The 12,855-nt window shown below is 43.9% G+C and overlaps 1 protein-coding gene across 3 annotated transcripts in view; it reads left to right on the top strand.

The window, feature by feature from the left end:
* Positions 1-12,855, top strand: part of casp7 (caspase 7, apoptosis-related cysteine peptidase) — a 44,162-nt gene that overhangs the window by 5,993 nt on the left and 25,314 nt on the right. For 2 of the 3 annotated variants that reach the window (XM_078223270.1, XM_078223271.1), the window contains exon 2: positions 4,625-4,742. In XM_078223270.1, the coding sequence (XP_078079396.1) occupies positions 4,627-4,742 (116 nt within the window). In that variant the 5' untranslated portion in view covers positions 4,625-4,626. Of the gene's footprint in view, positions 1-377; positions 408-4,624; positions 4,743-12,855 lie in introns of those variants that run through there. The other variant, XM_078223272.1, reaches the window with a different exon arrangement.

The raw sequence follows: 12,855 nt of genomic DNA, 5'->3' as shown, positions 1-12,855 counted from the left end.
ACTTGATAGTTTGTTGTATAATTCTTTCAATCATTGAAAGTTCAAATTTATTTTTTAAAAAGTTGTCAATTTCTATGAGAATCATGACAAAACCTCGGGTGAAGACAGAATCACATTATTAAGTTGTAATGTTTTGGAAGGGTGGTTAAGTTGCTGACAAAAATGCTATCTGTTCAATCTTGCACACCAATGACCCATTACCTTCAGGCAAAATAGGGAGGAAAATGATTGACAAGATGAAAAATTAATAATGAAAGGCATCTGGATTTGCGTAATAAGCCAATGTGTGCTTCACATGCAGGAGAGTTGAGTCAGCAATTAAAACTGTCATTATGCTAAAGGTACTGTTCACAGAATTGGTTCAGTAGAGTGAGTTACGTTTCTGCCTGCATGTCGCACTCCGTCCAGTAACCAAGAAGCGTGAGAATAAATGATGTGTTAAACTTAATGATCATCATTTTAATGTTATTGAATTGAAAGTTCCATTAAACTTAGCTTGAAACTGGAACACTCTTGAAAGTGGCCTCATATTGGTTGGCTTCAATGCACTTTGATTTCCAAGCTTTAGATCATTGCATGTCCAAAGCTACCTTGCATTGAAACTGAACTCATGGTTGTATATTACTGTAGATGTCAGCCTCTTGGTTACTTAAAATTATGGCTGTCCACAAAGGATTTATTCTATTTCTCCAAGTATACTAATATGCAAATATCACAAACAAGTATGTTTGTATTGGATACTGCTCGACCAACAAAGATGAAAAAGGTTTGGGTGTGATTATGGACCATGTTGTTTATTAAATACACCTAGCCCTTGAGGCAAATCAAGCACTGTGAACCCCATATAAATGTGGGCTACCTACCAATAGATTTTGCCTTGCTGATGTTCTTTTCTTGAATCTTCCCGTTTTCTCTATTACTTGAAATCATCGGTCTTTTGGCTAAGATCAAAGTGAAGTATCGACATGCTGTGCTTGGTTGAAGTCATTAGGTTACATTTTAGCTTCATTTGAAGCAATTTTTAAAAGCGGCATCTTGGCCTTTTGGCTAAGATGCAAATGAGATCAAGCCTTGGAGGAGGAGGTATGCCTACTCCAATCAGCTTGGATCATGTAGATCAAGCCCAAGACAGGAGGTGAGAGCCCTGTCTTGTCAGCTTGGATCGGGAATGTCTCAACTTGTTGAGACTCTGAATTGGACTTGATTTGATTTGAATTGGAATAAAAACAAAAAAAAATTAAAAATATGCCTCCGTCTGAACAAAACATTTTAAACTGCGGCAGCCATATAAATTCTGTACAAAGCCACAAGCCCCAAAAGCAACAAATGTCTCATTGCCACTGAATTTATTTTAGTGGGTTAAGGGAGAAATGTGGGCCAAGGCAGCAGGGGAAAGCCTTTATAATGCTATAGGACAGTTTACGTTCATCTGAACAGGCACATTAATACCCTATCCAAAAGGTGGAATCTCTGCCATTACATTACTCCGTCAGTAGTGCACTGCAGTGCCAACCTAGTGTTAAATACTCTGCTGATGTTAAATGCAAGGGTATCCCAGAAGGGAAACTTGGAAGACTGGTTCCTAACTGTTTATTTTGCACATTGGTTATCATCTCTCTCCTCACATTTTCCAATGAGGAAAGCTCAAGTCCTTTTGTAATCATTCAAATAAAGAAATGTTATTAAACTGTAAAACATGCAATGATACAGAAGAAAAATTACAGATAACTGCACTAATGATCATGATAAGAAGTCTCACAACACAAGGTTAAAGTCCAACAGGTTTATTTGGTAGTAAAAGCCACTAGCTTTCAGAGCGCTGCCCCTTCGTCAGGTAAGTCATAGAAATCATAGAAACCATACAGTGCAGAAGGAGGCCATTCGGCCCATCGAGTCTGCACCGACCACAATCCCACCCAGGCCCTACCCCCACATATTTACCCACTAATCCCTCTAACTACGCATCTCAGGGACAATTTTTAACCTGGCCAATCAACCTAACCCGCACCTGGACTGTGGGAGGAAACCGGAGCATCCAAAGGAAACCCACGCAGATACGAGGAGAGTGTGCAAACTCAGTGTGCAACACAAAGTGGGAGTTCTGTTCACAAACAGGGCATATAAAGACACAAACTCAATTTACAAAATAATGGTTGGAATGCGAGTCTTTACAGGTAATCAAGTCTTAAAGGTACAGACAATGTGAGTGGAGTGAGGGTTAAGCACAGGTTAAAGAGATGTGTATTGTCTCCAGCCAGGACAGTTAGTGAGATTTTGCAAGCCCAGGCAAGTCGTGGGGGTTACAGATAGTGTGACATGAACCCAAGATCCCGGTTGAGGCCGTCCTCGTGTGTGGAACTTGACTATCAGTTTCTGCTCAGCGACTCTGCATTGTCGTGTGTCGTGAAGACCGCCTTGGAGAAAGCTTACCCGAAGATCAGAGGCCGAATGCCCGTGACCGCTGAAGTGTTCCCCAACAGGAAGAGAACACTCTTGCCTGGTGATTGTCGAGCGGTGTTCATTCTTAGAATCATAGAAACCGTACAGTGTAGAAAGAGGCCATTTGGTCCGTCGAGTCTGTACTGACCACAATCCCACCCAGGCCCTACCCCCATATTCACCCGCTAATCCCTCTAACCTGCGCATCTCAGGACACTAAGGGGCAATTTTAGCACGGCCAATCAACCTAACTTGCACATCTTTGGACTGTGGGAGGAAACCGGAGCATCCAAAGGAAACCCACGCAGATATGAGGAGAGTGTGCAAACTCCACACACACTGACCCAAGCCGCGAATCGAACCCAGGTCCCTGGAGCTGTGAAGCAGCAGTGCTAACCATTGTGCTATCGTGCCACCAAAATTCTTCCATTGTCGTAGCATCTGCATGGTTTCCCCAATGTACCATGCCTCGGGACATCCTTTCCTGCAGCGTATCAGGTAGACAACGTTGGCCGAGTTGCAAGAGTATGTATCGTGTACCTGGTGGATGGTGTTCTCACGTGAGATGATGGCATCCGTGTCGATGATCCGGCACGTCTTGCAGAGGTTGCTGTGGCAGGGTTGTGTGGTGTCGTGGTCACTGTTCTGAAGGCTGGGTAGTTTGCTGCCGTCAATGGTCTGTTTGAGCTTGTGCGATTGAAGGCAAGAAGTGGGGGTGTGGGGATGGCCTAATGATCATGCACATAGTATACGTGAATGAACCCCATTTCAAATTTATCTACTTTCAACATTCCATAGGTTTTAACATTGAGCTAAATCCAACAATAACGACCTGTATGTTTCTTTTGGGAAACCTTTCCTTCTAATTCAGAGTAGAATCTCTGGCTTTTAAAATGACAGTCTTCAGGACAAAAGTTTGCTTTTGGAAGAGCTCTGTTTCCATCATGGTGTGGCTGTGATCTTGGTCACTCGTTAGCTGCTCACTTCCTGTACAGGACTAACCCTGATATATGGGTTATCACATTTGGATCTTGTCTTATCTGAACAACTAGCTTTACAAGTCACACTTAAGTGTGACGTTTGTTCTTATTTCTCTTTCTGAACTCCCACCCTCGTTATCTTTAACGCCTGTACTTCAATGCCCTATTGTTCTGCATAAGTAAATATCTGTTCATCCTGCTACCAGGCTAATCTGCACATTAAGAATCTTCAATGCAGTTGAATCCCTGCCAGTTTCCTTTTATCCAGTTCTTTAGTCTTAATTTTATTCCAGATTATACACTCAAATCCCAGAGTGGGACTCAAACCAATGATTATCTGATACAGGAGCCCGTGTGCTGTGCTGATAGCCACACTATATGGATCAGAAGGCTGTGGTGTAGTAGTATTGTCACTGGACTAGTAATCAAGAGACCCAGGATAATGTTCAGGGAACCAGGTCCGAATTCCACCGCAATGAAATTTGAATTCAATAAAAATCTGGAATTAAAAGTCTACTGATGACCATGAAATGATTGTTGTTAAAACCCATCTGGTTCATTAATGTCCTTTAGAGAAGGAAATATGCCACCCTTATCTGGTCTGGCCTATATGTGATTCCAGACCCACAGCAATGTGGTTGACTCTTAAATGCCCTCTGTAATGGCCTAACAAGCCATTCAGTTCAAGGGCAGTTAGGAATGGGCAACAAATTCTTGCCCAGCCAGTGACACCCACATCCCATGAACGAATAAGAAAGGGTTGGGGGAAATTGTTTGCGATTTATGGATAGCTGCTGGAAGTAGATGAGTGGATGTTAGTTCACACAATTAAACTCAAGAAGAATGTTAGGGAGTTAAGCCTTAGAACAAGCTGATTCAAACGTATGTACTGTGTAGCGTATACAACTCCCTGCATGTGCATGATACATTTTAATTGATCATGGATATGACCGATTTTTTTTTTGGATAAACTTCCTGAATGACCGAGTTTGTTAATGGTGATTGGTTGGTTATATATTTAAATTTATTTTAATTATATAACCATTTGCTGAAGAATAATCATCATGTTTATTCGATTTCTCATAAAGTTAAATATTTCCAGCTTCAGTCATCACACTTAACTGGGTGTTTACATTAAGTTCAGAGATTTTTAAGCATCCTGGAGTGCTCAATATGTTGCATTAATAACACTTGTCATGCACTAGATATGGCCGAAAAGAAAGATGGCTCCCCTGCTGTGCCAGGAACAGAGGAAGATGACAATGCATTTGGGGATGCAGTGGATGCAAAGCCAGACAGATCGTCAAGGTTTCTACCTTTCATGTAAGTTTTTAAATGTGAAAGTGGTCAACTTGGCTTCCACTTTGTTTCCTGGAATTTGTACTTTGTGGAATGCCAGACCCCCTGTCACTAGGTTCTGGTGTCCAGTGTTCAGAGGTGATTTGGCACTGTCGCTCCAATGCTGCAAGTTGGCTGCTCTGCACTGCTTTGAGTTCTTCAGAATTCGGAGTAAAAATGTAACGCCTCACCATAACATTACAAACTGTACCATATGCTTTATAGAGCACTGTTTTGGCTAAAAGTGACAAACATGGTTGCGTTTATTGAAGATTTCTACTCTATTAGCAGCTTTCACATTTTTTTGGCTGTATATCAATTAAATACAGTGAGGAGTCTAACAACACCAGGTTAAAGTCCAACAGGTTTATTTGCTAGCAAACGCCACTAGCTTTCGGAGCGTTTGCTACCAAATAAACCTGTTGGACTTTAACCTGGTGTTGTTAGACTCCTTACTGTGTTTACCCCAGTCCAACGCCGGCGTCTCCACATCATATCAATTAAATGTCAAACCAAAAGCTGTGTGTACAAAGATTTTCTGAAATGTTGGAGAATAGAAGCAGATCAGAAACATTAAAATTCTGCAAGTCCACAAAGGGGGAGTTCATTCAGCCCATTATGTCGGTGCCAATTCTTTGCTGAGGCAATCCAAAACTAATCTTATTGCCCTGCTCTCTCGCTCCCCTTCAGCTTTAAATATTTATCCAATTTTCCCCTTAAAAGATATGATGGCCTCAATCTTAACTCTTCACTGGGCAGCACGATGGCACAGGGGTTAGCACTGCTGCCTCACAGCACCAGCGAGCCGGGATCAATTCCCAGCTTGGATCACAGTCTGTGTGGAGTTTGCACATTCTCCCCGTGTCTGCATGGGTTTGCTCCGGTTTCCTCCCACAGTCCAAAGATGTGCAGGTTAGGCGTATTGGCCATGCTAAATTGCCCCTTGGTGTCAGGGGGACTAGCTAGGATAAATGCATGGGGTTACGGGGATAGGGCCTGGGTGAGATTGTGGTCGGTGCAGACCCGATGGGCTGAATGGCCTCCTTCTGCACTGTAGGGATTCTATGGTTCTATTCCCTCTTGCAAAACCTTCTCTGCTCCAACATTTTTCTGCATAAAAATATTTCTTCAAATCTTTCCGTTCACTCTTGGTAATCATTTTAAATTGATGATCCCCTATCACCGACTCTCGAACAGAAATAGTTTTCGTTATTTTGAATTTCAGAATGCCTAAGAATTTCCTCTTTTCCCTAATACATTTGAAATAGTCTTGATCACCTTCATTCTCTCTTCTTAACTCTAATTTTATTTCTTTGGTGTCATTCACACTTTGTGTTGCTTTAATGTCCATTCTATCTCTCTTATATCAACTCCTAAGCCACGATATACCAATGGTGCCACCGGGGCTTTGGCAGGCAGTGGGACCCAGTGGGACCCAGGACCACATTTCACTGACACCGACTAATTCAGCGACTACTGCTGGGTCAACCATCCTATTAAGAATGGTGGCCTGCAAGCACACCAACCACCGCCCTCTCCCCACAACACCCCGGAGTGCTGGCCCAATCGGGGCTGGTGTTGGAGGAAACTCAGCAATGCCACCAAGAGCTGTGGCTGTCTGTGCCCTCACAGCCAGATTAGTGGGATTCGGGTCAATGTAGTTAGTCAGGGAAAGCGGGGGAAAGCTCACTGAAGGCTGACGTTGCAGATGCTGCAAGGGCAGCCATTGTTGCTCTGGGGGAGGGTAGTCTTGCCCTTTGTGTACCCACTGGGAGGCCACCAACCCTTCAGGATTGACCTAAACTTTGTCGTTTGCAATCCTGGAGAAAAAGCATAGGAATATCAAAGAGAGAGTTTTTATTTAAAAAAATATATCTTTGAAAATGTACTTTTTACAAGATATAGAAATATTGAAAATAGTGTGAAAGGAGAGCCTGTTTGGTTGACAGTCAAGCATCTTCCAATTGGTGAATGAGTCTTTTTGCTTTTCATTTGGCTTAGGAAGGCAGCAAGGATGAATGTATTGGCCAACTAACGCTGGCGCGTGCGGGTAAATCATGTGATGAAATCTCCAGGAATATGTTTAATCACAGAAAATGCTGGAAAATCTCAGCAGGCCTGACAGCATCTGTGGAGAGAGAATAGAGCCAACGTTTCGTGTCTATGTGAGACATCTGACTCAAAATGTTGGCTCTATTCTCTCTCCACAGATGCGGTCAGACCTGCTGAGATTTTCCAGCATTTTCTGTTTTTGTTTCAGACTCCAGCATCCACAGTATTGTGCTTTTATATACATTTAATCACAGTTGGCAACCCTACCACCAGAGTTTACCTAGAAGTCTTCCTACATCTCCGCGTGGCAGAAGTTTTTCCTGCCTCTGGCAAAATGGCACCAGAGGTGATGCGGGGCCTTTCATTGGTTGACCAAATGCCTCAAATTGGGCTGCAGGTGGGCAGGCTTTTCTGCCTCTAGCAAAATGACATCAGGCATCTCCCTGGACACCTTCCCACACCTTCGTCTCCCTTCCATCCCCAAAGACCCTGTAAGATTCAGCCCCGAGTGACATTCCTGCACTGACACAAGGATTTGGAATTCTTATTATGAACATCCAAATAGCTTGTCAGACACCAGGAGAGAGCTGCAGATATCGTGTGAAGTTTTTATTGGAAACTTGGTTGGATGATGACCATTGGAATGTACTATTAGAAACTGCAACAATATATCCACTTGATTAAAAATGTTTGGAATTTGAATGAATGTCAGACTCTCATTAACCAGAAGACTGCAATCACATTTTAAATTTTGAGAACAGTTACTTTTGTATTTACACTGTTGCATTTTGTTTTTAAACATATACCCATCTTGTGCACAGGTAAAACTATTTTAAAACCTGATATCTTGATGTACCCCCTACAAATCTGTCTTCCCTTTGCTTGGCTCTACCCGGCAAGCTCAAATATTCAGCAATCTGTTCAATACTTATATCAATGATGCACAAAATGTGGGAGGGTTTTTGAATTTCTTTCATTGAACGATCTGTCTTAACTCTTGGGATATTTTGACCATTCTTGAGTAGGACGTGTTTATCACTGTGTACCCTGCCTGTTGCCTGCTTTTAGACTGATTAAGCTGAAACGTGTATGAATGGAAAAGGCCAGAGTGACCCTGTATTTCTGGTACGGAGGCCACAAAAGGTTAAATAAATTGCCACACTACACAATGGGTCAAATCTTTTGATGGCTAGCAATCCCTGTTGGATTGGCAATCCACTTCTACTTTTCTGCACCACGCCAGAGCTTTGCATTTCTAGCCGGGACTTCTGATCCCGGCTTTTCCAGAAACGCGGAGCGTAGCTGAAACGGAAATGCTTCTTCTTGGTGCTGGTCATCAGGGGAAGACGAGCCATGCCCTCTTTTTTTTTTACAACGCTGTCATATTCTAGTGAGTAAATAGTTTCAAAGTCCCAAAGTTTCTCTGAAAAGCTACGGAAAGAGGATATCTATGTAAGTGGATAAGGTGCCATGTGAGTAGGTTGGCATGTGGAGAGATGGGTAGGTGGGTGGACTGGAAGGTGAGTAGGATGGCAGTTGGGTAAATGAATAAGTGGGTCGGGTGGAAAATTGGTTCAAGAAAGGTTGTCAGGTCAAGGGATAGTCAGGCCAATTTGGAGGGCAGTTAGGTTGACGGCTAGTCAGCATAAGTTGGGTTATGGGGCAGATTGAGGAGAGTTGAGTTGGGTGGCTCATGGGGGGGCGGTGGATTTGTTGAATCTGGACACAGTTTGAGGGGGAGGTTGATGGGGGGTGCTCAAGGGGAGAGTCAGAAAGGGGTGTCACTGTGAGTGATTGAGTGGAGGGTGTCAGTTGGAGAGTTAGACTCTGTCTAACATGCCCTGGGTAACTATCCAGTCAAAGCTGTCCAAAGTCTCCAACACTTGCTCAGAGTTGGAAACTTTTATAGAGGGTCCCAGGGAACAGGGGAATTGTTTACAGCTTAAAGTTTATTCATTAGTCACAAGTAAGCTTACCTTATCACTGCAATGAAGTTATTGTGAAAATCCCCTAGTCGCCACACTCCGGCGCCTGTTCGGGTACACAGAGAGAATTTAGCATGGCCAATGCACCTAACCAGCACATCTTTGGACTGTGGGAGGAAACCGGAGCGTCCGGAGGAAACCCCTGCAGACTCGGGGAGAACGTGCAGACAGTGATCCGAGCTGGGAATCGAACCCGGGCCCCTGGTGCTGTGAGGCAGCAGTGCTAGCCACTGTAATTGTCGATCAGGAGTTCAATCTTCCTGGTCAATTCCCAGCCAGCACATTGGGACTTCCAAGGGACCCCATTACACATCTTTTTGAGTATGTCCGCCCTCTGACCATCCAGAGATTGGAAGATCTGGCCACATGCATTTATCCGTACACTGAGCTAACTTGAGCAACGAAAATTTCCCTGAAATGGTTTGTCCGATGTTTAGCTTCATCTGAGACAATGGTCATTAAAACCTCGTGACTTCCTGTCATCTTCCTCTGATCCTTGACCCCAAGTATTGTCCCCTTTCAATCATCTTTGTATTAATAATACAAAGAATTGGGGAGGGATTTAACTTATTGTAACTTTGCTTCTATTGTGTCAGAAAAATCAAAGCAACTATTGACTGTTAACAATTTTCACAATATTCCACTGGAAATGGTGTACTATATAAACATAATTAATTTTTTGCGTTGCCATATGTAATTGCTGTAATATGAAAGAGTATTTGTATTTTTTTAACAACATTGGCTTTTTTTGGGGGTATTCCTCTTTTTTAATGTAAATAGCGACATTTGTGAATTCAGTGATGTGACGTGCCTCCATTTGACAGTCGCTTTTTGGAAATCTAATCACCATTATTAACCCTTTGGTAGCTTCCAGGGCTTTTGAAACAATTTTGGGCTGATTGGAGGGAGCGGGGTTGCTGTTTCGCACATTGTGAAACCCCAAAGGCCCTGAACAAACCTATTGGCAAGACCTGATTTACGTATTTTGTCCCCATTTCCTTCTCTTAACCAGTTGGATTGAGAGGCTGACTGGCTAGCGGGGCACAGGCCTTTGGTGTCAAGCAGCAGCCAGGGAGGGTTGGCAGACCACGATTGTGGCAGGGTGGGGAAGATCGGAGTCCAGAGCCAGTGGGGGAGGGAAGCGGAAAATCATGGGCTGACTGAGAGGAAGGAAGATTCCAGTCCAGGGAAGATCTGACAGGTTGTTTGCAATGGGGAATCGGTGTGGAGCCGGGCTACAGTGGGGAAGCCAGGATCCTGGGGGGAGGGGGGGAGGGGTTGGAGGCCAGAGACGAGGCAGAGGCCTAGTGAAGGAGATCGGAAGATTCAATGCGGAAATGATTAGAGGCCTAATGGGGGCAATAAGTAAGGCTGGGGGAGTTGGGCAGGCAATGGGAGGGCTGGGTGAAGCAGGAAAACTGCTTGCAGCAGACGAGTGAAAAGACACTGACCTCCTGCACCCAGCAGTGCTCATCCCCTTTCAGACAGTGCGTTTCCCAAATCCTGAAAAATGCAGAGTTAAATTTAAAATGGTGGTTAAATATTATTTATTTTATTAGTGTCACAAGTAGGCTTACATTAACTGCGATGAAGTTACTGTGAAAATCCCCTACTCGCCACACTCCAGCACCGCGTGGCCAATGCACCTAACCAGCACCTCTTTCGGACTGTGGGAAGAAACTGGAGCACCCGGAGGAAACCCACACAGACATGGGGAGAATGTGCAAACTCCACACAGTCACCCAAGCCGGGAATCGAACCCGGGTCCCTGGTGCTGTGAGGCAGCGGCGCTAACCACAATAATGAGACGTACATCCGTAAGATATTTGAAGTGACAACTGTCCTCCCGTGAGTGAGTTGGTTGCCTTCCCCTTTTATCTGTGCAGTTTGTTTAATTGCATGGTGTTTCCTCACAGGAGGACAAAAATCCTGGTGTATCCTCCCTACCTGATAAATTGTGTGTGAGCCTATATTTATCTGGCTTTCTTCAGCCGGTTTACTATTGAGAAAATTGTCTCGATCAGCACTGTGATTGTCAGCGAAGGTGTAAGAGGCCTGGATGACCTCAGCAGGTTGTTAAGTCACCGGGAGCTCTCTGAATAGTCCCTATAGAAAAGTCCAGCGTGACCTGCTGCTGACTCGGGGAGATTTGAACATGTTGAATGGCCTCACTTGCACCATTATTCAGTGTCACACAGAGTCATGGTGGAGCATGACAGATTCCAGGCCTGCTGCTGTTTCAAATAATCGGATAAAGGTTTGCAGATGCAGAGTGGAGTACCAATTAATGTGGAATCCAGGTAAACCGATCTTGAAACCTTTCCCAAGCGTGGTGCCTATAGATGTGCTTCGGTTCATGTTTAAATTCTCAAATCGCTGCTGTGTTCACAGTGTGTTAGAGGCTCCGGGCACACATGGATTCCTCTGAACAAAACCGAACTGGACCGATGCCAGTTTATAGTGAGGCCTTGTCTCCGAGGTTCCTCCTGCCCATCTTGTTCTTCCTCACTTTCTCAAAATGAGACGAGCCTGGTCACATGCGTTACGCAGACATGTTGCCAGGGTTTTGCCAAACTGCTGGACTAAAATGACAAGCGACCTAACGCGTCAAAAGCATTGCTGTTCTAACTGATTGCTAAATGCCTCCCCCTCCACCCCCCCCATTCTCAAATTGATAGATTTTCGGGCGTGTTTTATGCTTAGCCGGTTTTATGATCTTGCTGATAGTAAAATTCCAAGTAGCAAAGTGATTTGTTCAGTTATGATTGAGATCGTAAAGCTCTTTGAACTTGAATTGGCCAACAGTCTGATGCTGCTTATTCATTGCCCCCGCTTGAATCTACACACATTGAAATCATTTAAATGTTTCTTGCCATAGACAAGAGTGAAAGTTTAGGAAATGTGGCTGCCGCTGTACTATTTCAAAGTCATTTAAACATCCCAAAGTGACTTGTTTTTTTAAATATAATTACAATTTCCGTAGTTTCAAACTTCAGATGCCAGCAGAGCTGAAACCTGATACTTTCCCTCCACTTTAAAGGATATTTATTACTTCCTTTAAGTTTTTCCACCATAAAAGAACGGGCACTCCTGGTGATGAAGTACCACTTTCCTACCAGCAGTGGGTAATGCAGCACACAATCCAATGGTGAGCTGTGTCTGGATTCTTAGCTAAACACAGTACCAGGAGGGTTTGTACTTCGAATGTAAAGGAAATGAGGAAACGCGCTGTTTAGCAGGGAGAGTGTTAATAAATCATTAATTAAAATTATAAATTAGTATCATCTCTCAAACCCTGTGGATATGCTCTGACACATTGCAGACCCATCCTGTTGATTCTGCAGAGATCAGTAAAGGAGCCTTTAAGGACAAATTTCACCATCCACCCATTTTCCAAACCCAGGGGAGGGGGTTTGATCAGATACTGGATTGCCAGTAAGGTACACATTTCCTTACCGGTTTAAATTGTCACGAAAATTAGTACATTTATAAGATTAAGGGTAAATATGTGGGGTTATGGGAATAGGGCCTGGGTGGGATTGTGGTCGGTGCAGACTCGATGGGCCAAATGGCCTCCTTCTGAAAAAAGGGCAACACAGTGGTTAGCACTGCTGCCTCACAGCGCCAGGGACCCGGATTCGATTCCCGGCTTAGGACACTGTCTATGTGGAGTTTGCACTTTCTCCCCGTGTCTGCGGGGGTTTCCTCTGAGTGCTCCAGTTTCCTCCCACAGTCCAAAGATGTGCTGGTTAGGTTGATTGGCCATGCTAAATTGACCTTGTCAGGGGGACTAGCTAGGGTAAATGCATGGGGTTATGGGGATAGGACCTGGGTGGGGACTATGGTTAGTGCAGACTCAATGGGCCAAATGGCTTCCTTCTGCACTGTGGAGATTCTTTGATTCTATGAATCATAGGCAATTAGATTTGAAAAGGTGCTCTGTATTACAACGTATTTCTATCTGATCAATGTTGAAATATACAACATCTTGCGTAACTGAAGAACATACATTCCAATCCATGTTTCATTCTAGCTGTGTAGTGTCGATACCAGTTACATCA

The sequence above is a fragment of the Mustelus asterias genome, chromosome 11, assembly GCF_964213995.1.
Source record: "Mustelus asterias chromosome 11, sMusAst1.hap1.1, whole genome shotgun sequence".
Lineage (NCBI taxonomy): Eukaryota > Metazoa > Chordata > Chondrichthyes > Carcharhiniformes > Triakidae > Mustelus > Mustelus asterias.
The sequence above is the reverse complement of the archived record's forward strand: the minus strand, read 5'-3'. Positions and strand labels throughout refer to the sequence as shown.